The sequence below is a fragment of the Molothrus ater genome, chromosome 13 (genome assembly GCF_012460135.2).
Source record: "Molothrus ater isolate BHLD 08-10-18 breed brown headed cowbird chromosome 13, BPBGC_Mater_1.1, whole genome shotgun sequence".
Classification (NCBI taxonomy): domain Eukaryota; kingdom Metazoa; phylum Chordata; class Aves; order Passeriformes; family Icteridae; genus Molothrus; species Molothrus ater.
In genome coordinates this window covers 17,242,797-17,266,871 of record NC_050490.2, presented here as the reverse complement: position 1 = coordinate 17,266,871, position 24,075 = coordinate 17,242,797, and the positions used below count along the sequence as shown (strand labels likewise).

The window sequence follows — 24,075 nt, the reverse complement described above, 5'->3', positions numbered from 1 at the left end:
CCTACACAGAAGGGAAGACCCAGAGATCACAGTGGTCACTGAAGTCTTAAAATGTACCAGTCTGAGGTCTTCATATTATAAACATCATATGAACAACGAGCATTTCTTACACTCATCTTTCCTCAGAATTGCAGGGCAAGTCCATCAGTAAAAGCCTCAGAGTGCCCTGCTTTTGTCACCAGGATCCTGACTGGTGCCTCTCTTCTCCTCCACCTCCATGAACTGCCCCAGCGTGAGCCTGGTCTGAGATTCACACCCCAAAGACCACCCTGAACATCCGACTGGAAGGAAAACAGTGCCACTTCCCCCCCTCCTACTTCTCTCTTTGCCTACAGCAGTGACTTTGTTACCATTTTTAAGTCCTTCTCCAAAGAAAAAGTCAAACAAGTTTTTGGAAACAAAAGCTGGGATTCATGCGTGTATCCGTTATCCCCGCACGGAGCGGGGCGGGCTGCAGCCAGGGGTTTTTCAGGACAACAATGCCAGCTTTGTTGCCATTGCTCTTTCTTTCAACAGCCTCAGCTTTCCTGTGGTGGGACGGGGGCAGGCTTGGGTGAGGAGGGAAGATTCCCATTCATGAGCCAGAGGAACCTGGCACTGCCTGGATGGGGAGAGAATGGCCCGAGGTGGTGTGGCTGGGAGCCACACTCGGGCAGATGCCCTTAGGAAAGGGGATTAAAATCAACTGACAATAAGCAAGGAGCTGCCTCCTGCCAACAGCCTGAAACCACACAGCCTCAAACTTGAAGCTGAAACAGATGAGGACAAAAACCAGTCCAAAGGTAAAAGCCCATAATGCACAAACCAAACAGCTCAGGGCTTGGAATCAGACAAAGAGAAGGGTTTGGAACCAGCAGGTTTCTCTCCAGTGTGCTTATTTGCTTTAGGTGTTAGGTATTGATAGCTGTAGCTTGGGTAAAATGACTTCAGGGTGCGTAATTCTTTGCTGCCTTTGTGGTTCTCAAGCATCAGTGGTGTTGCAGGTGAGGGAAAAGCACTCTGGCTGTTCCCTCTGTGGGCTGGTATTTGTGCTGATGGACTTGTGAATAACATTGGCCTCCCTGGTCAGGGCAGTTCTGCACCCAGCAGAGAGATAGATGCAGATGTGCCAGAATGTGAAAACACTGTGGGCTGAGGAGTGGCCCTGGGCAGATCCCAGAGGTGCAGAGTGATGCCCTGTAACAATTTACACCAGCAAAGCCAGTCCCTGTGGTGCAGCTAGTCAGGATGCCTGAGAACCAAGCAGGAAATTGTCCCCCTTCTCCCCTGCCCCACAATTTATAAAAAACTGGTCATAATGCATTTTAAAAATGACAAGTTTCATGTGGGAGCTGAGGACCACCCCAGTAAATGTGGCAGATCTGTGCAGACAGGTAATCCTGCAGAGTGCACACTGTGCTGATAGAAACCTCTTTCTTTTTCTGGATCAGCCTGTCCTGCCATTCTAGTCAGAACAGTGCCAGCAGCATTGGAGCCAGACAGGCAAATCATGGTGCTGGGGCAAAGGCAGTGCTTCTAGAAGCCATGGAGAAATGGAGGGACCTCTGCTAAAAATTCTCTCCTTTTATCCTGGGGTTATAACATTCAGGTACAGGATGTGGGAGCTAAGAAGCTGTTTTGAAAGAAAAAAATGCCAACAACCCTCTGTGTTTTTCAGAGCAGCTCATCACAGTCTAACCCTTGAACTCAGGGTTCTACCAGTGGAGGCAGCTGAGTGTAGTTTCTGTCCTGACTGATTTTAAACATTAACCCTGTTTTTTAAAAAAAAATCTCTCACCTGGGCTTCTTTTTCTTTTCTGTGCTTCTCTGAGTTAGTCCCACATTTATCAGGCAGGTTCTGCCTGACCTGAATTTCTGTGGAACATTTTTCTTTGTTGCTGTTGCAGAAGTACACTGATGTGTCCCCAGGTTACTTCATGCCTCCCAAAAGGCATGAAAACCAGTGTTACTTAAATTGTAGAATCAAACATGCAGAAGCACCAAAGTCTCAGTTTCAGGGTTATCCAGACAACTTCAGTTATAACTCTGCTCCCTCTGTACTGCAAATGAGGTCAAACTCCTATTCACAGGGTAGGATTTCAGCATGTACTTAAAGAATTTACTGAAACACATGCCCACAGGCATCTTATTCACTCCTGTGAATTATTATTTTACTATGAGAGAGCTCTTGCAAAGAGGTGCCCATCCTGTGTGTCTGTAGGGTAACACCCAGTTGTGGATGGCTCAGGGATGCAGCCTGTGGCTGCCAGGATCTGTCCAGTGGCTGCACAAACCTCTCCAGTGGCACTGCTGGTGTAAATCCTGCCTTGTGTTGGGGAGCTGTGGTTCCCTTGGTGCCTTCATAAAGCCTGTGTGCCCCTCTGACCATGCTGTGTGTCAGAGCTCACATCTCTGCATTTGGAGTGGTGGAAAATCAAGGTCAGTTGGGTCCCAAGGAGCACTGGAGCCAGAGACAATCCCATGCAGACTTTATTCTTGCAAGCTCAGGTATTACTGACTCTGCTGCACCAGAACTTCCTGAGTAGCTGGAGAGTTGCATTCAGGCAGTGCCTGCCCCAGCTCTGTTCTCCTGGGGCCAGAATCCCCTCCTGAAATCTCCCAGGAGGATGTGGCTCTTCCAGTATCCTGCAGTCTCAGGAGTACTGGGAGGGACTGGCTGCTGTGTAGACACACCCTGGGGCTGGCCAGAAATGCTGGCAGCAATCTGTACCCACCCTGGAGTTGCTAATTTTATTTTCTGCCATTTGTGTTGTAAATCTGTTGAGGAATGTCTCTCTCTCCCTGTTCCCAGGCTCCCTTTTCGTGCTCCCCTCCTCCCAGGTTTCATTCTTCTTCCACAGATAATTGCAAGCACATTTTCACAGTTAAGTTGCCCTTCTCTGTACAAGTCCAAAGGACATAATGGAACACTGCCTATTTCATCATATGTGCTGTACATCAGAGTGGTATGATCTAAGCAAAGCAGTTATTTAATAACAGCTTCTGGTTCACAGAAAGAATAGGTATATCCTAACATTTCAGGAGATGCTTCTTCCACTTCTGGTAACACACTGAGGGGTCTGGTTTAGATAAAACAAATTATTATGATGTACCTTAGTAGCTTGATAATAACTTTCTGAAAACCATGTCCTAAGTCAAAAGGAAGCAGAGATCAAAGACAGGTTTAAACATATTTAGAAAACAATCAGTGAAGACTTCTGCCAGCATGGATGATTTGACCTGAGGAGGAGGCAGTTATGGAGCAGCCCTAAACAGAAAGTGTGTTGGCCCACTGTAAGGCAGTACAGAACACTTGAGCAAGTTGAGCCCCAGAAACAGCAGATCCCTGTGGTATTGGCCTTGTCTGGGCAAGTTGTTTTTGCAATGGCAGTGGGATCACACAGAGAAAAATTAAAAAAAAAAGAAAATTAGGTACAAAAATCACACAGAGAAAAAGAATATTGGGGAGGAGAAATGGAGAGGTTTTGTAGTATTCTGCTCTGGATAGACCTCAGTTTGGGAGGTTTTTTAGTTTTATGTAAAGTTGTGAGATATTTCCAGGTGGATTTACTGAACCTGCTAATCCTGGCACAGTAGCAGGGTACCTCCCCTCTGTCATGATTATCTGTTTCACCTTTGTACCATCCAAATTTGATAGTTTATTTACAGTACTGGAATGTAATGACATTGGAACTGGGCGTGGGAATCTCCACATCCTGTTGCTTTCTGCACTCTTGAGGCAAACATTAGTTCTGGGCAAGGGTTTCTTGCTGCTTTGTGGAAGATCTCTGTGTAATCCCTAGGGAAGCAACATTCCCTTGCAGTCCCCCTAATTTCTTTGGTTTTGAGCATCTTGTAGAGCTTTACTTAACATAATAAAACTGCAGCAAACAGGCGAACGACAGCCATTTAGAAACACAATTTTTGTTTAATCAATAGCTTTGTAGCTTTGCCAGCTCTGCCTTTCTTTTTGAAGGCTTACTCTGCTGAGTAAGCCAGGGCTGTGTTAAGTAGCTGGGCCGTAATGATTTGGCAAGCCTTGCATCTGCTTCCTGCCACGAGGGTTCTGGTTTCATACTCCACTGGCTTTGCTGGCAGCAGCCTGGTGCACCCAGTGACCCAAAACATGGGGACAGTACAAGTCCACATTGTGCAGCCTCCCACTGCACACCAGCACAGGAAATATTAGGTTTGTAAGTGCCATTTACCAAATAATAATTTGTTTTTATACAAGGGCAGTGATCTAGATGAAATATTTACTTTTCCACTAGCAGTTGGGTTCCAATAGCCTGTAAACCGTGCTGTCTGCCTGGCCTGCTGAGTTCAACAGGTTCCAGGTGAAAATGACTTCCCGAGCTGGGGAAGGTGATAAATCCCAGCCTGTCACTTGGAAAAGCCTTTGGTAGTAAGTCAGCAGCAGCAATGCCAGTGGAAATGCTGTTGCCTCTTAAAATGTGGTTCCCTTTAGCTGTTACGTCAGTGGAAGGCTGTGCTGGGGTGGAACAGGGTTGGCTGCCTCTTGGCCAACAGTTGTGTTGGGAAATAAAATGCAGCAAAAAAGAGCTTACTGGAGAAATGAAGTAAACAGGCCTGCTTTGTTCTCAGTGATCCCTTTCCATTTGCAAAATCCTCCCTACATCAGATGCCAGGCCTGTTTCCATTGCTGGATCCAGCCCAGCAGGGAGTTTGTTGTCTACATCTTTATTTGAGCCCCAGTTTCCATAAAAAAGAGGAGAATAGCCCACAGTTTTCTGCTTTTGTTTTTGCTTAGGTAAAACAAATCAAAGCAAAAGGAATCTGATCATAATGATTTGCTCTCAGTTGCTTGAAAAGTTTCCCTTCTGGCTGGGCTTTAATTAGCTCAGGGCCTTAAAAATGAGTATTTCTCACTGTACCTTTCTGTATTTTTCACTTCTTTCTGTGCTCCAAAGCCCATTGGGACACTCGCCTTATACACCAGATCTTATCCACATTTGGGACAGTTTGACCTCTCAGAAGTTTCTCACGTCCACCCTCTGGTAGCTGTTTCTCACCTGTCAGTGACAGTCCAAATCCTGCCTGGCTCTTCCTGCTCCCTGCTGGGCTCCTTTCCTCCCACCCTGCTGTTTGCCAGCATCACTCTGGAGACAGCTAATGAAGTGGCAGCTTTCTAATCTGGCTTTTAAATATTCATTTTAATTGCACACAGGAAAACTAGGCTGCAGGATAAAGAAATGCTCCCTAGAAAGAGTTTGTGCTTCTTGGTTCAGGTAGTCTCTGTACTTAGGGAAAGTGTCTGTCCTTCACAGGAAAAACACAGCTTCCTTTCTTCCTCCTGAAAGCACAACCAGCAGCACTTTTCAATGGGTGAATTCTTTCCTGTCTGGTTCCTCCTTTATCTCAAGTAAAGCTGCTTGCTGTGTAACGTGGGGTAGATTTAGTCCAAGAACACAGAACTCTTCCCTACTACCCATCATGAGTCACCGTGGTCAGAAGTGGTCAAATTTTGATAAAAGTGCAGATTGTCTGCATTTAGTAGCTTTAAAGAAATGCTGCAATCTGGATTTTCCCACAGGAGCATTATAATAACAACTTTGCCCTCAGCTTTCCTGCCTGTGTGCACAAGCACCACTTCATTTAAAGTATCGCCTCCACTGTGCAGTTATTTTATCTCTTTCTCCATTATTTCACTGTTATTGACACATTTCCAGTAGTAATTCAGATATGATCCTGAGGGCTTTCTCCAGTCAAAGAAAAAGCCAACTTGTTTGCTTAGGAAAATATATTCATATTTTCTTTTTAAACATTAAGTACTACCTTCCATACCTGCAGCTCCTTCTGAGCTGTTCAGGGTGTGTGTTGAAGTAACTTCACCAGGTTTGCCAAATGTGTGATTGCAGGAGCCCCTCTGAGCACAATGAACAGAACTACATGAGAAAAGCTCCTACCCATCTCCAGAAAGCTGTCCCAAGTTAAATGACACACACCCTGCACCTCTTATCAGCTAGGGACCCTCTAAAACAGTATCTTCTCATGAAAATAACTGACTTTTTTCTTTCTGTGTAATTTGTCTTCACATCAACGTGTTCAAGCCAAAGTTACTCAAAGCAAGAGCGTCTCTTCAAGTCACTTTTTACTTTCCTCATGTCGTTTCCTTAGACAACATGGAAGCAAACTTGACTTGATTAGCACTGAGGTTTGTAGGCAACCAGGCACACCCACTACCCAAAGAATTTCACTTCAGTATTGGTCTGAACATATCATTGCCAAATTGCTTTGATACCAAGCCATAATTTGCAACATTCCTGTTGGATATCGAATCTCTCCCTGCTGATAAAAGGAGTGAAACTGAGATAACTTGTTGAACTTCTGCAATCATTTACAAACAGCCAAGGCCAGGTGGTTCTGCTATTATAAATTATTTTACCAGCTGAACCATTGTGAAAAATTCTAGGAGTTTAGGGAGCTGGTGTATGGGAGTGCCACTATTGGGAACAAAATTTTAGAATTGGATCATGTGTTTCCTATGCAGCTTTTTTCCTAGTCAGTTCTGGTGGATTTTTCTCATTTTTGGAAGCTAAAGCAAGCCCAGAGGTTTGTTACTGTTCCCTGCAGTCACCTGTTGTGTTGGTGGATCAGTGCAAGAGGGTCACATAAGGATGGATTTCTTCTTGCACTGAATCTGCAAGCCCACAGTGATTGACAAAGTGGACCAAGTGAGAGGATGAAAAATATTTCTGTGAAAAGGGACTTCTGCTGCTCTGAGAGCCATCAAACTCATACCCACTGCCTTGTCTGGGCACTGCAAAACACTTGATGCTGGTAGAATTTATATAATGCATTTACTTCACACCTTCTTGTCTTTTGGTGTTGGCCATCTCCTCCTTCCCACCTCCAGGGATGGAGAATTCATCTCCCAGTGTGGGGCAGGCAGCCAGCATTCCTGACTCCCACAGTGTATTCCCCAGGCTGTCCCACTTCCCCAGCCCTCGCCTGGGGGTGGCTTCCTGATGGGGCAGAGCGTGGGACATCTGGGCTACTCGTGTTGCACGTATTTGGCAAATATTCCACACCATCTCTCCCCTCTCCTTGCCTTCCTTTGAAGGGTGTCTTGTGTTGCAGCTCTGCATTCAGGTTTGGCACTTGGTCATTCACTGCAGTTGACTGGAGGCTTTCAGTGGTTTCGCAGGAGTTTTGGAAAAGTGATTGCACACAGAGCTTCCCCTGGGGTTTCTGACACTCTGAGTGACAGGGCTGTCAGTGCTCACTGAGCTTTTGTCTCTCTTCCCTCGTGGGTGGGAAATCCCACCCAGCTATCCCGGGGTTTGGTCTTTTTTTCCACCCTACAATTTATATTCCCTTTTCATCTTCTGAGGAAATGCATGTCACATTTTCGGGAGGACTCATTCTCACCCACTTCAGGCAGTGCTGAAAGGAAACAGCTTGTTACCCTTCAGCTTGCTCCTTCTGCTGTGCCCCGGGGTGCTTTCCAAAAACAAGGAGCTACAGATGGAGCACAGCAGCCTCTGTGCAATGAGCAGTCCTTCTCTGCCCACCACTGGTTCATTCATAGTCATTGTGCTCCTTCTGCAACACTTCTCTGTGTTCTGAAACCAGATTGAAGCAAGTGAGAAAGAAAGAATTTTGTATGTCCAAGAAGTAGATTTAATCACTTGGAGGGCAAGGAAACAGCTTAGTGCAAACATTTCCATGGAGGCATCCTCAGATAAATTTATTCTTACTTTGGGGTCACAGCTCAGCTGTGATCATGACAAACAGCCAGTGTGAGACAAGTGATTCCCACAGAGAGTCACTGATCCATGTTGTACAGTGAGTGCTTTTGGATATATTTGTATTCAGCTCCTCAACAGGGACTGACTGAAGGAATTAAAGCAACCCTTGACTCCTACTGATGCTTTTATGTCAGAAATCTGCTGTGTGTTGTTGGCAGGTATGAAAGAATGTGTGAGGGTGTAGAAATGCTCAGCATGTGGTCGGATGCCTGCATGGAGATGGGATAGCACTTTAAGGAAGGAGGAAAGATTCATGTAAGATGCTAAATGGATCTTGGAAAGGAGGGAGTATTGACACCAGAAGGAAGAAGGGTGTTTTCCTGAGGTAATACTACCTCTGCAATGCTGAGTTTCTGCCAAATTTATTTGTATGTATATTGATCAGCTTAAGCATTTTGTAGGACTTCGTATTTGGTGGAGCACTCCTTTTTCTGCCCCTGTTGCCTCAGAACCTGCCAGCTCTTAGAAGAAACTGTGAAGCTTTTTTCAGGAAAAGGTTGATACGCAGGGGCCACATCCTAGAAATCAGAAGCAGTGGAGGGAGGCCCTTGGAATGGTGGATGTTCAGTTGCTTTGCAGCTGGATTCCTTCATCTCACCAAAGGTGCTGGAGTGCATCAGGCGGTGCCTGTCCTGCTGTGAATCCCCCATTCTGTGGAGCAGCAAGGGCTGCTCAGAGAGAATCCCATGAGCAAATGTCTGCTGGAGAGAGGAATCAATGTGAGCATGGGATGTTGCTGGGGAGAGGATCCTAAGATAATTCACCCTGTTCTTCATGGCCTTGGTCAGGCTTCAATCAAACCAAAACTGGTGTTTATACCAGTGAGCTTTTGAGTGCAAGGCCACAGTGGGTGTGCCTGCTGTGTCACTCATGTGCTGTCTGTCCCTGCCATGTCACTCTCATGTGCTGTCTGTCCCTGCCGTGTCACTGTCGTGTGCTCTCTGTCCCTTGCAGCACAAGCTCGTGCTTTGCTGCCTTCCAGATTCCAAGGCAAAAGAGCTAATTCTTTTTAAATGAAAACCATATCATAAAGGGCTGGATCTGTCATGCAGCTGAATAAACCACAGCTTTCCACACTGTTATTCACCATAGGCGTTCGTGTGTTCTCACTCGCTGTTGTTGACTTCTTGGCTGCTTGATGAGTAGATAACCATATAAAATATCTGGTTACTTCATTATTGGAGAGTGACATAAACTTGGTTATGAAAACAAGAGTCCAGTAGTCATGGCTCCCTTTAAATGTTGACTTTCCTGATTAAAAAAGCCCCAAAAGTACAGCACCCATCCTGAGCACCCCTGTTCTAGATAACACTGTGTACACAATGACCAGCCTTGGTTACTTCAAATGCTTTAAGTAGGATCATCTCCCTCTCTTCATCACTGCTCCCCAAAGTGTTCCTGACAGTTTCTGGAATAGTCAAAGCATATTTAAGAAATGGTGTTTACATGTTTGAAAAGAAGAGGGTGAAAAAACCTGCTTTCCATTAAGCCAGTGGCCTCAGTGGCCGCTGGTTTTATAGGAAGGTTGCACAAGATGTTGCCTTGCCTCCTCCCTCAGTGAGAGCTCAGCTCACCTCAGCATTTTCACTGGATTTGTTTGTTTGTCCAAGCCTCCCTTGGCCCCTTCTGACATCTCTGGCCATCTCTGCTTCTCTTAGAGGCATCACCTTCCTGGGTCACCCTCTCAAAGTTACTGTCCTCACGTTGCCCTGCAGCTCCTATTACAATTCCATCTCAAATGAGCCCCCCTGCTTCACTCCTTCCTCTGTTAAGTCCTTATTCTCAACTGGATGGAAACCTCATAACTTGCAAGATGATCAGCATTTTATATTGAAATGTTCAACATGTTGAACCAGTTCAGAAGTAGGCATCTTTCCAGTGATGCAGCTTCAATTTCAAATGTTAATAAAAATTCCTAACATTGAACTCAATTTGGGAGTGGACTGCTCTCAGGCTGGATGATGTGGGGTGCTGTCTCCCACTCCTGGTTCAAACCCAGCCCAAGGCAGGAGCTGCTAAGAGCTGTTGGTGTGCACCCTCTGCTTAGTGACCTGTTTGGATTTGAGTTTCACGGCCATGTCTAATGTTCTCAGCTGCCAGCCACACACCCTGTGAAACCTCCTTCCATACCAGCATCTTCCTTTGTGCTTGACATTGGATGCACTGCAGAGATGGGATTCCCTTCTCAAACCTTCACTGAGACCTGATCGGAGGTGGGAAGGGGAGGAATTTTGTCCTTCATAAGCAAAACCAGATGGCATTTGTGCATGTCTAAATAGCTGTCCTCCTGTGGGGCACTGTCATCCTGCCCACTCTGACATGCCAGAGTAGGTAAATTACAGCTCCCCTTCTCCCTTCCCTCTCCCACTCTGCAAGGATGTTGTTCAGTCTGCCCTCCTTTTGCATTTATTGTTCTCCAGTGGGCTTTAGAAAGAAATCTTGTGCTTGGTTCTGGCTCTGCATTTAATGCTGGATTACTTGTGGGTGAGTCATGGCAAGCTGGGTCACAGGGAATGACTTCTCTCATATTCCCTTCTGAGAAGGTCAGTGGTGACATGCAAGGCTGGTACTGCCTGGCTCATAGCAATGTTCCCTTGCAGAAACAAAGCCTTTAGGAGAACATCTGCAGGGTAAGGCATGTTACAGGTAGAGAAAACATGCTGCCCAGCAATCAGCCAAAATGTAAAAACTTTAGTGGTCCCACTGAACTTTTCACTCGGAGCATGAGATATCTCTGCCTTCTCCTGTCCCCCCTGTATTTGGGATACAGCTGTCATGGGCTCTGCTCAATTCTCTGAGGCCATGTTGCTCTGCAGGGCTGGCCCCAAGGAGCTCTTCCTATTTAATGTGTTGCTGAGCTTACACAGTTACAGCTCTTTGTGAGTTGGTTCTTTGGAAAGGCTCCTTTGGATTTCTCTCGGTGGGAATGAGAGACAGCCTGCTGTCCTCATTTCCTTCTTGGCAGCTGGACATCCTCCCTGCCCTTTGGAGAACTGGTGGCTGAGGTAAGTGCAGTTGTGTGGAGAGCAATCAATTGTTTGTCATGCATGTTTAATAAACAGCTGGGGTGACAGCCAGGACACCTTGGGTAGCCTTGATAGCCATGAGCTTCTAAAGTGATCCAGTGTTTGACTCACGCTGAGTTATTTGCAGGCAAATGGAATGGTTTGACTTTCAGAGGGAGGTGTTGAAGGTGGCATTTCCATATCTGTGTGTCTTTTTTTCAGGCTTCCCTTCTTCACATTTCTTTCTTTCAGTTGCTACCCTTTTTCTGAAGGAAAGTGCTGCTGCTGCTGGTATTTTCTATCAAACTTGCCCCTTGTCCCAGCTTCTCGTCTCTCCCTGCTAAGGGAGAGTGATGAAAACAGTCCTGGGGATTTGTCCAGTGGTCTCTTACCAGCCAGAGCTGCAGCTGTTGAACAGATTTTTCAAGCATCTCCTAAATCAGTTTCTCCCAGCCCTTGGCATTATCTTTAACTCAGATTTGGGTTTTCTAGTGAGGGTCATGGTGGCTCTGGTGAAGATTTGTGTATGTGACCTCAAGAACATTGAGGTGCAGCGGTGCATTGGGTGCAGTAGGAGGCTTTCCACAGGCTTTGGTGCACTTTGGCTCAGGCTTGTGAGAAAAAACAGGAAACATTGGAAAACACACCAAGGGTAAACAGAGCAGTTTAGTTACATTAACTGTCTAGAGGAGAAACTCCACAAAAGACCCAAACAAACAAAGCAAGTGCATTTGTTCAGCATTGCTGTGGGAAAACACGGGGCTGATAATTGAGTTTAGCTTAAAAGAATTACACAAGAAATTGGCCAGCTCAGGCCCAGAGTGTAATTCTGGCATCCTGACCCAGTTCTGCTTGCTGCACAGGCTTCAGGGAGGCCACAGCTCCCAGAGACTGCATGCTATTTTTTATTCATAGCAGTGCTACTTTAAAGCCTTGCTCTCCAAAAAAACTGCATCAAAGAGATCTGTGGTTGCTGCCTCCCTGTGACTCCTGATCAGATTTGCCTTGCTGTGATTCTGTTAACAGTCAGGGCTCACACTGGTCAGTCAGCTTGTTTCTGGCCTCACACATGGTGAGCCACAGTAAATGTGCTGCAGGACTCCTCCAGTGAGGCCGTGGTGTCTTTGACTGGTAAGCAATGCATTATTTATATTAGGAAAGAAGCTGGAGTGTGAAACCAGAGTCCCAGGGTGCCTACTCTGAGTAAACATTGAATGAAAGGAGTTGAAGAGCTGACAGTCTGAGCTGTCCTTGCTTGCCTTTGTGGAATCTCATTGTCTTCAGGAGGAGAATGTGATGAACTGAAAGGCTGAAGTTTCCCGTGGGGTTGGGATGAAGGAGTGACTGTGGTGGTAACAGCACAAAGGGAAACTGAGTCCTGCTCATCCATAATGGCTCTGCTGGCTTTGTAAAGGGTAACAGGCAGCGTCTGTTTGTGGCTTCTGATAAAATGGACATTCATGTCTCAGGGAGCACACAGAGCAGTGGGTTTGCAGGGCAGTGCAGTGTCATTTTGACATTGCTACTTCTAATCTGAGAGCTTTTCTTATCAACTCTTTGTTCAAGATCAGTTCATGTAAGAATAGAACTTCCCAAGGCAGAATATTTCAAGAGACTGATTACCTGCTTCTAATTCCACGTGAATTCTGAATAGCAGGTAAGATTAGATGGTCACAAATGAAATGTAAACTATTGATTCAGTTTGCACTGGTGTTTAGTACAAACACACACTGCTCTCTCCCATTTTTTTCTGTTTAAAGGAGGGGGACTGTTCATTAGTGAAAAGAATCAGCATGGCATTGCATTTACTGCTTGTTTAGGAAAACCTGGTCCCTTTGATGTAGCTGGAGACCCTTGAACTTCAGAAAAGAATGTGTTAGCATGTGAGGGTATGCCTTAGTCCTGCAGGTCATTTAATAATTTTCTCAAGTGAGTCATTGTAAGGTAAAGTAGATGCTGAGAAAAGTTCTGCATTGCCAATTAAAACAGGCTCCAAAGGTGTTGCTGGTTTCATTCTACCAGAAACTCATCACTGAGAGGCCAGGAGGGGTTGCCTGTGTACCTTGAGGCCAGATCCCAAGCTAATATAAACTGGCAAAGCTCTTTTGCTTTATACCAATAAAGGTATTCCTTTCAGGCTCAATTCCTTTATGCTTGTGACTTTTAAAAGAATTTCTGTTAGGAAAACAGGAATGATTCAGAAATGGGTAGATTTCCACACATGTAAGAATTGAATGAATTTCAGAAGAAGCCTGTAAATAACTTGAGGTATGAGTTCTGATTCGTTCTTTATAGAGAACAAATTTTATCTGCCTCAAACCCCCTGTGAAATAAAGCTGAGTAAAGACTGGCAGCCTCAGCATTTGTCTTAGGCAAGACATCTTCCATGAGATCAGGTTTAAGATAAAGACAGGAATGTACTAATTAATAAGTGCTACCCTTGATTTTTGCCAACAAAACCTCACTTTCAACATAAAAATAATTGAAGCTAATCAGAAAGCTAAAGCATTTCTTATATTAACAACTCTAGACTAAACACTAGGCTTTTCTGGAAGGGATAAAATCAGGGATCCTAAAGCACTTGCAAAGTCAGGAAGATGATTTGTTTTCAGCCTTTTGAGATGGAACACCTGATGTGGCAACCAGGGGGCCATTCAGGAAGCTGCCAGATCCCATGCCACAGAAACAGAGGAGAAACCCAAAAAGGACCCAGCTTTGAGTGTCAGCACTGTGGCAGTCACAAGGCAGACAAGCTGCAAGAAACCTTGGAAATCTGCCTGGTCTCCCTTAGAAAAGTTATCAGGATTGCTGTGTGACCACAAACCTTCAAACTGGCATTTTGGGGCAAACTTTGTTCTGGAAGGTTCCTGACAAGCTCACATCCTTTACTTCATGGTGCTGAGCCCTTCCTTTCCTGACTTTTAGGAATACAATCTTTAGATGGGCTTATTTGCATTGGAGAAAAACTGCTGGAACTTTCATCCTAGCATGTGAGGAGTTTTCTCTGTGTAGAAACAACATGGGTAAAATATTTGGAGTGAAACCCAGGCTGCATTGAAGTCAATGGCAAAACTCCCATTCACTTCAGTGGAGCAGGAATTTCACTCTTTACTGTTTTGAAGTTAGAGTTACTAATAGACTGTTAGATTATTCCTGTGTGCATCAAACAAAATGTGCTTGATGTTAATGTTTCTGCAGTGTTCAAAAACCACAAAGGTTTAAAAACAAGAATAACTATGAACTTCTGAGTCTAAAAATTACATTGAATGTAGTTTTGCTAGAAATAATAATAATAATGTCCCTGGAGATAAACCTAAAATAATAGACTCCACCATATAATCTTCACTGTAAGCTAAAAATAGCAGAGATGGTGGTTCAATCTAAGCCATAATTATCAAAGTGCTGAAGTGGGTTTTGGTTCACTGCTACTAGAAATGGATGTCGTGTTTGGGCTCTGAACAGTCAAGTCCCACAACTGGGGAGGAGCAAAGCCAAGAGCACAGTCAGAAAGCAAACAGGAGCCTCAGATTTGTAGGGAAATAGCATGGATTAAACGGTGCATATTTAAAGGGACTGCTCCTGGCTTGCTCCAAACAGCCAGCTGGAGACCCAGCGAGTTCTGTATTTTCAGCCCCAAACTGGTGATGTTTTGCTAGAAGGTGACACTGGCCATAGAAGGCACCTTTCTTCTGAAAGTCATTGTCCATTTCACTTTGGAATTGAAGGGGGAATGTTACAGAGTAATAACTCTTTGAAAACAGTATGATTCTGGAAGAGGGTTTTAATGTTCATTTTGAAGTAGAATGGAAAATCTTTAAGTCACTTTCAGTGCCAGGCAGGATGGTGTGATGGGCTGAGTGTAGGACTGAGTGTGGCAGGTGACCTTGGTCACACCTTTTTCCCTGTTCACAAAGTTTTACCTGCAGCAGAGGAGTCTCACCTTCCCTGCAGCAGGGATTTATTCTGAACCTGCTGTAGCAGCCCAATGGTGAAGACTCCCCTGATGATAGAAGGGTCCTGAGGGGGAAGTTGGATGGAGGTTGAAGTAACAGGTTTCTGTTTCTGAGTGCTTTTGGAAATCCTCACTGAATGTGTTTGAATTCCTCCATGTGTTTATACAACACAATCTGCTGTTTGTTTAGATGGTTTGTTTTGCTGAGTAGGTCCCATTCTGTCCTTGCTGAGATGGGCATGGGGCAGTCCTGGTGCTTGTTTGGACAGTGCTTGCAGAAATGGGGCTTGGCTTTGCCTCAGGCTCCAGTCTAAACACTTCTGTTACAGAGTCAGAGCCTAATTTAGGTTGGAAGGGCCACTGGAGATCATCTGATCCAACCCACCACTCAAACTAGGATCAGCCTCAAAGTTAGATGATTGTACAATACCACTAATTTAGAAAAATGTGTTTCCTAACAGTATATTCCAAATTCACACTGATGCAAGAACAAAGTAGGCTCATCTCTAGATCATTCAGTGTAATTGTAGGGATCCTATCCTAGATTTGGCAAAGCAATCCAAAATTTTCAGTAAATATTCCAGCAGATACCCTTCTCTGAGCTACATCACTTCTCCAGCTTCACTGCTCATAAGCCCTGGGAGGAAAGTCCATAAGAAACACATTTAAAAATTTCAAACACACAAATACCAAACACTTTGTGAAATTAAGGCAATGGATAAATTAAAGGAACCTCTAGTTCATTTATTTAACAGGTGCCCAGGGCAGTGCATGGCTGATTGTGTGTTGTATGTGCAGCCTGTTGTCCAGCTGTTAATCCCTGAGAGTGTCATTGCTGAGGGCAGTGGGAAATGAAAACCCACATCATAACTTGATAGGTTCTTTCTCTTGTCTTGTTCTAATCCAACAGCATGGGGATGAGCCACGATGATGATCATCAGCCCTGTGCTGGGAGGTCTCACATCATGTCTGGAGAATGGGTCAAGGGTAGGAACCCAAGCGACCTTTCCTGGTCTTCGTGCAGCCGAGACGACCTCGAAAACTTCCTAAAGTAAGGCTTGTGCTGAGTGTCAAAAATCCTACCAGGCAAGAATCCACTCTGTTGCTTTAAAGTGAAGTATTAACAATGTTCCTTTTAAAGAAGTGTACAAGTGTGATTAGGGTATGCAGATTTGAACCTGTCTCCATTGCAATAGCACCTTGAAACTGAGGATTGAAGAGAGGAAGAAAAATTATGTGCAATTGTCAATGTGCTGATAACATCTTTTAAAAAATCCTGTATCACCTTTCTTTTACAGAAAATGCGCTTCAATTTTGCAATGACAGAAATCTGTGTGTAGGTGGCTTGCAGGAATCTCTGCTTAAAGATGCTGCGGTTTTTACTGTCTTGTTATTAAATAGCTTTTATTTTATTGAAACTTGACTTTGCCTGGAGGTGATTGTGAGGTGTTTTCTCACTCCTCAATGAGTGTTGGTCTAAAACAGTTCACTATAAACTTCTTTCCCACTGCATCCATCTTTCAGCTCATCATATTCAGTTGTTCAGGAAGGATTTCTGTCCTGCTGCTTGTTAAATCTCACGAACTAAAGGAAGCACTAGAATTATCTGAACTCTGCAGTTCTAATCTTAAACCTACAGTGCAGCTCTCTGCCAAACAGTGCCTGGCACATGCTTTGTGCTAGGAGTGGGTTAGGCATGGAAAATTTCCCACTCTGGGGGTTGGAGGTGGGAAAGAAAGGAAAATAATGAAAGAAAATGGGATATTTAATGCCATGTTAAAGGCATGAATTAGAAAAAGAAGTTGCATCTGAATTCATCTGGTTGTATCTGGTCCCTGATATGACACAACAATTTGTAAAAGATTGTTGTGAAAGCAAAGAGAAAAATCTCTTTATGCCTGTGATGGATAAGAAAAAATGTCAGAATTCAGCTGGGGTGATTGAGGTGAGACATGATGGCAGACTTTCTAGCTGGTATTTCAAGGCAAGTGAAGCTATGGGCTGGATTGCCTGAGGGCCAAATTGAGTCTCCTTCAGATTTCTAGGAAAGGTTTAGACAGAAGTTTAACCCAGAATGTTGTGAATGTTGGTTTAGACAAAAGTTTAACCCAGAATGTTGTGAATGTTATCTCTCCTGCCTTAAGGCCTGGGGCCGCAGGTGACTTCCCAAGGCCCTTTATATCCATAGCTCTCAACAATTCAGAAGACTTCCAGGGAAAATCCCACAGTTTCACACTGTTAAAGAGAGGACAGGGCTCCTCTGTAGCAGGGACCTAACACTGCAGTTCAGAGGGGCTTTCCCTAAGGACATTTTCCTTCCTGCCCTGCCCAGGTCCAAGGTGAGCACCTGCCTGCTGCTGACCGACCCCCGCAGCCAATATTCCGTGCGGCTCCCTCACAAGCTGCCCGGGATGCACTACAGCGCCGACGAGCAGTGCCAGATCCTTTTTGGCACCAACGCCACCTTCTGTAAGGATATGGAGGTAAGAGCTCGTGGGTTGTAGCTGGAAACAAGGTGGGAAGTGGAAATAAAGCTGCCAAGCCCTGGGGAGGAGAAAAGGAATCTGTATTTCCCTCAGGTTCAGCGCTGGTGGTGGAAAATCAAACGGCCTCGAGCTCCCTGTCAGCCGCTCCTGGTTAGGCCTCATCCTTCTTTCCCCTTGGTAATCTCCCAGAGCAGACTCAGAAAATCTGGTGTTTGCACGTTGTTCCCTTTTGAGATTGTTTTGCTGAAATGCTCTGCAGAGATTGTTTTCCTGGAAGTTCAGCTGAGGTGAAAGTCTCTCCTCACAAGAGTGTTTGGCGACTTCCACAGAGTCAGCTTAGGTGGCTGGCTGGGCGTTCACAGACTTCACCTTCAGACCACTGCAGTGTTCTTAGGAGCTGACTCCTAACTAACTCTGTGCTGAGGAAATATTGGTGTCTGCTTCTTTCATGAAGCCTTACCAAATTCTGTGCAGAATCCTGTGTGTTTTCTAAGCAACGTGATGTTTAATCAGGATTTGGGTGCAGTGTGGGGTATCATGGGGTTGGTTGGCAAAATGGGAATATTGACTGTTGCTGTCTCTAGGAGCAGGTTGTGTTTGAGATGAGGCTGTTGGACTCATCTCTGGAATTTAGACAGCCAAGCTTTTCGTAAGGTATTACACATAATCAGATCTTTTAACTCTGAGCAGATCTTATCCCCTGCTTTAGACAGGGAGTGGGGTAGTGCCTGCTTCCAGCATGGCCTTGGAGATATTAAAAAAAAAGTCATGAAGCTGTGTTGGGTCACCAGCACCAGCTGGCAGCATCCCCTCCTGTACAGACAGGCAAAAAGCAGACAGGTTTCTTGCTTTTAATAACTGGCCATTTGTATTTTTTAGTTGTCCCTCATTCCCACTCTGAACAAGCTTGAGATCTTAAATCAGTGTTAAGAAAGAAAATAATAATCAGAGATAACTGGGGCTTTTAAGTGCCAAATTGCTAAAACTGTGGAACACGTGCAAGTCCTGGGAAAATGCTCTTAGTTTCACGTTAGCTGTTTTATTTATTTTGGACTTGGAAACTAACTAATATAAAACAAAGGAAAAGAATCTGGACAGGTTGTATTTCCCAGCTCCATCAAGAAAATGCAGACCACCAGGACTACTGTACTGGAAGCAAAATGTTAGAATATAGGTCTGTAAAGAAAACCTCAGATCTACCCAGCATGACTCAAGTTCTTCCACTTGTGTGGGTGTCACCCAGCTGGGCTGCTCTTGGAAGAGATTTTTGCTATTTCCCTTGTTGTGATAAAAAAACCATTTTGTTTCTGGATATTCCAGTGCCTGATGAGAATGTCAGCCTGCTGGTAGGTGGTCAGCATTTCTCACACAGGAGTTGCATGTCCAGTCTGGAATTGCTTCAGGGACTTGTTGTTTGCCAGAATAATGTGCCAAGAAGGCACCATTCTCTGTAAGACACAGACAGCAGGTGTTTGTGTCTCCCAAGATTTTTCACCAGTCTAATTATTTGACAGTTTAGAACCCAATGAAAAATGTGCTCTTTTCCTCCATCTCTCCTTTCTCCCAAAAGAGAAGCATATTTTGTGAGGACATTAGTGCTTCCTAATGAAAAGCCTGGTAGAACTTCAGCAGATGAAAACTAATTTGCAGTCCCTTATTTAGAATTATTTCTGTTGCAGATGTGCATTAAGAATTAGCATTCACCCTGTGAAGCTCTGGATCAGTTATGTCACATGCCATTAGTTTAAGCTTGTGTTTACATCCTGTTATGCTACTCTGAATTGGTGTGTGATAGCAAGGAAAGGAAATTCTTTAGAGGAAATGATCACTTTTGATTTTTAAACCTCTGAAATTTGTGTTCATTTCACCTTTGTGTTCCTCAGGCCTCATCTGCAGAATACTTGTATCATAAGTCTCAAAGCTGTCTACAAAAATATGAACCAAAAAAAAAATTGGCACTGGTCACTGGCATTAGCTGTAGAAATTATTGGCAAATACAGCTGTCTCCTCTTTTAGCCAATGGTAATGTGGTATTTTTAATTCAATAAAGTATTAAAAAAATCCAAATGTAAAAGCAATAAACATTTGACAGTAAATATTTGTTACGAAAAGGAAATAAGCTTCAGGAAATGAGCCTGCTCAATCTTTTTATGATTACATGTGTCTGCTGCCTATTTTCTTATATAATAAGAGAGTTACATTACAATATTTCTTTGGAGATAGTTGAGCTGCATAATTATATCAGGCAAACTAGAGGCCCTATATTCAAAAATGTCATGCAATTTGGTTTAGAGCAAACTTGAGAGGTTAGATAATTCCAAAATTTCAACATTTTTGAGAAACACAGAAATTTCTGTGCAATAAGCTCTCTCCTTTAACAGCATCAAAGCCCCATTTTTTGAAGGAATGTGATCTTTGCTTTCACAGGGAGTCAGGTCCCTCAATGCTTGGCAGTGGCTGGGCCTCCCACACCAGTCCAACAGGATAGTTAATCCATGATCATTCACCCATATCTGAATTTTTGAGATTGCATCCCCAAAGTTCTTCTTCCATTTTGTTTTTAAGGATAACTCAGATGCATTAGAACAAAACTGTAGCTCTCTGTTTGCCAAACCAGCTATCCTGCAGCTATTCTGCTCCAAATTTCCAGAACAGAAATTAAAACATATGAGCAAGGCTCAGCTTCACATACACCAAACCTCTACATTCCTTTCTCCTTTCCTTCTACATTTTAATATACTAAAAAAATGAGTTTATGATAGTCACATGATGCACAGTCTGTTGTAATCTATGACCTCCAAGATGTATAATTCAGGATCTGTAACCTCAGTGTTGGGTAGGGTTTTCTAGTGCATGTCACCTCTTTAAGGAGCTGTGACTCAGGCTTTTAGCCTGGGCTCCTGTTAGGCCAGGGAACAAGTGTGCAAGGCCAGGCTGGACAGGCTTTGGGCACCCTGGGGTAGAGGAAGGTGTCCCTGCCCATGGCAGGGAGTGGAACTGGATGAGCTCTAAGGATCCTTCCAGCCCAAACCATTCTATGGTTCTATGATTAAGGAGTCTCTCAAGACCCCTCAGTAGATCTCCTTCATATCCAAGTTACAGAGTTTTCTCCTGGAATACACAAAGGGATCAAAGTGTTTTCTGTTCATCTTTCCCAGTGCAATGTCAGGCATTATCTGATCCATGCAAGTGCTTATCCAGCAGGCTGTACAAGTGTCTGCCATGGCAGGCATGCTGCCTGGCTCCAGCTGGGAAGCTGCACAGTGTTGGAAATGAGCTCTTTGGTGAGCTTTGGCCCACCTAGGAAGTTACACAGTGGCCTTTATTTTGAGGCAGACAAGTTGCTTTTAGAGAACTGAATGTGTCATTCTCAAGCTCTGAGCAGCATCACAATAATTGCAGGAAAAGCTGGTCAGAAATGCACCTGTGACACTGCACAGGGCGTTATCAGTGCACCCCACACACACAGATCCTGGGGGGCTCTGGCTGCTCAGTGCTGCTGTGAGCAGTTGTGCAAATTACAGGCAATTCAACCTGTCTGACCTCTGTCCTTCAGCTCCACGCTGGGCTATGAATCAACCATTGTGAATTCATTTGACCCCTCCAAGAGAGGAAGCAGAGAGCTCCAACCCCAGCCAGGCGATGATGCCTGAGAGCAGGAGTTAACCCTTTGCTGCCCCTGTGTTTATTCCAAGAGGAATAGCACAAGTGGTTTCTGCTCAGTCTTTCAGGGAGCAGAAATTCATCAAAACAAATTTCTCCCCCAGAAATTCATCAAAACACATCTGAAACTCACATGGAAACGTTCTGCGTGTTTAATCTTTATTTTTCAGGCTGGCACGCCTACCAACAGAGGCTTTTGCACTGAAATCATGTTTATGGGGAAAAAAATGTGATTTCTATCTCATGTATCCATTTGGCTTTTTGTTTTTTAAGCCTTTTGGCTTATTTATTATTAACACATTTTTGTGGATTTTTATGTAACCGTTATCATCCACATTGTTTTGAGTCAAAACTGGGCTGAGGCTGGAGTGGCACTTGGAAGGAGATTAGCATTGCTACCAAGAGATTTTTATTTTTTTTCTGACAAGGGACACTGTCAACTCAGATGTAGCTGGGAATGTGAATTTTGACATAGCACTGTTTTTAGAAATATTAAACCAGCTAGAACTGGCTCCACTGTTTTTCTTAGGTTCAGGTTGTTTTCCAATGAATTTAGGTATTTTCCAGTATCTGCAAGCTACAGAACAAAAGGGCAAAGTTGATTGCAAGCCAAAGGAGACAAAGTAGACTTCATGGCTAATGTGGAAAAAGAGAGGCACCAAAAACAAAGTAAAGAAAAACTAGCAATTGTAAAGATCAAGTGGATTTAATGTTCTCCTTCAGTTTACATATTTACTGGTGTGGTGGTGAGTATAATTCAGCATTTGTAGGTCTCTCTGTGGTCTTGAGCTTGCAAAGAGGCTGCTGGAGTGGCCTTTTGGGCTCTGTGCATGGGAATCAATGGGCCTCTGTTTGCCTTTTCTCTGCAGGGCCATTTGTGAGATGCAGACCATGATAGTGAGCCCTATTATTTAGTAATGTATAGAATATTTACAAGAACGTGGTAATTAGATTGAAAACTGGTTTATGCTGAAAATAATAGGTTGCATTGTCATTTTCTGTACAACCAGGGACTTTGTCTACATAGTAATACTAATAAATCTGGAAGAGGATGGGTTGGGTTTTTCTTGAGGCTTGCAGGATAGAAGCCTGGCAATTCTAAAATAAAATTAGCTGATCTTTCTTTTTTCTGAGAAATAAAGGTAACAATTAACTTAATTGCCATTCTTTATAGTTTTCCTCCTGTAGATTGTCAGAATTCAGACTATTTTCACATTGCCTGTTTCTATGAAGCTGAAGTGTCTTATTTCACTGCTTCTGTATGTTGCAAAAATACCTTTTTCTCTTTATTTTCAGTGGAAATACTTTTTGTTTAAGAGAGAGAGAGAACGAGAGAGAAGCAGAGTTCCTGCCTGGGCAGCACAGCCCAGTTTACAATTATTGGAATGCTTCAGAAATTTTTGTACGTGTTTCAGTTTGGAAGATGGTCAAAACACATTCTGGTGCAGTGGTTTAAAGAAAAATAAAAAGAGAGAAGGGAACCAAAATAAAATTATAAAAATACAATGTGGAAATTTCAGAATATAAACATAATAAACTCTTAACAATAGTAGAGAGAGCCTATTAAGAATTAAACACTTGAGCTTGGCAAGTTTTCATTTCTTATTAAGACAAGGGGAGGGAGAAAGAATTAGTGTAGCCTTGTGATGTGGCATCTACAGCTAAAGCCTAAACTTTACAAAATTAGCCAGAATATGACTGAGTATCAGCCTGAAAATAGTGTATAACTAGCTTGCAGGGCATTCAGACTTCTCCCACTGGCTGCTGGGAGCTTCCCATCTGCAAAACACTTCAAGAGAAACTCCATAATTTTCACAACCACATCTGAATGGTGTGTACAAATCTATATTTATTTTTTGTCCCTAGCTTCTCTTTTCCCATGGCCAAGAAACACAATCCATGATTTCATTCTTTTAATTTTCCTATTTTTCTTTGTTAAGGGACAATTCTGCCTGTTGTTCAAAACAAATCAATATTTTTTATATCTGGCAGTCAGGTGTTAAGGCCTGAGGAGTAGACTGGGAGCTGTTGAGTGAACATTACCCTTAAGAACAGCTCTTTTAGACACTGGTAATAAGTCACAGTACAAAATTCCAGTCATTTAATTCAAAGACTCTGCTCCAGTGCTTTATTCCATGGGCCTCTACTTCTAGGTTTGACCATATAAAGACACTTCTATGATTTTTCCAGCTGATGTGACACATTTGTGTTGTGTTCTCTCATTTAAGATGCTAAAACCTGGGCTCAGCAAAGCTGAAGAGCTCACACAAGTGAGAGTTCTGTTGGTAGGAAAGTACATCAAGCTTCTCCTTTCCTCCTTGGATTTTTCCATGTCTGTGAATCCCTTGTCTATGAGCTGGTGACTTGAGTGCCCTGAAGGCACTGGATAGATTTGTATTCAGCATAATGTTTTGACATAAAATTAGCCTGTGGTCTTATGAATGCTCTCTTTCCAATCTCTTTCTTTTGACTATTAATTTAATTCCAGATACATGGGAAAGAATAAATTAAAACTGCTGTTTTGCAAAGAAATATTTTAGACTGAAGGTTTTTAGTTTTCCTTGAGAGCACCAGAGACAGCTGAAAGCAGAGTTTTCCTGTTTGTTTGCTTCCCAATGTACAGTTAAAAAAAAAAAACCACAGAAAGTGTTTCTATTCCTTTGTGCCTTCCTTGCAGTCTGGGAGTCTTCCACTGCTTGTCTGGCACTATCTTGGAATATCAGCTCTAGACACAGGTCAGCAGTTTGGCCACTGAGACACGGATCTGAGTTTCACAATTATCTTGTCTGGGTTAACGTGGCTCCTTTCCAAAAGTGCCTTCCAGTTTTACAGGATTTGAGTTTGGAACACTTCTCATCTCATTTTCAGCAGCAAGAAGCTCCATCAAACAATGCTGCTCACCTCCCTTGTGATTGCTGTAGGTTGTTCAGGCACCCAGAATTAAAGACAGTGATGGTGTAGAAGTTGGGGGCATTGTTTTTGTCACCTTGTGTAGAGTTGCTGCTCAGAAGCATCCTGTGAGACTTTGAGAACATCTGCATTGTGCTTTGAACAGGAAAGCAAGAGTAAATTGTGTGTTTATTTTACCTAATAGATGTTAATTAGGATCCCATTCATAAGTACATTTTCTCTCCTGCTTAGCAATATGCTGAGCCTTTACCTTGGCAAAATAAGAGAGTTCTGATACTTCATTGAAAGTCAGCCTATTTAGAAGCAAG

General features: G+C 43.6%; 1 protein-coding gene across 1 annotated transcript in view; it reads left to right on the top strand.

Moving 5' to 3' along the window:
• The window catches only part of ADAMTS17 (ADAM metallopeptidase with thrombospondin type 1 motif 17), a 155,989-nt gene that overhangs the window by 60,926 nt on the left and 70,988 nt on the right, over positions 1–24,075 (top strand). The window contains exons 9-10 of the mRNA XM_036389977.1: positions 15,619–15,759; positions 17,041–17,191. Of these exons, the coding sequence (XP_036245870.1) occupies positions 15,619–15,759; positions 17,041–17,191 (292 nt within the window). The remainder of the gene's footprint in view (positions 1–15,618; positions 15,760–17,040; positions 17,192–24,075) is intronic.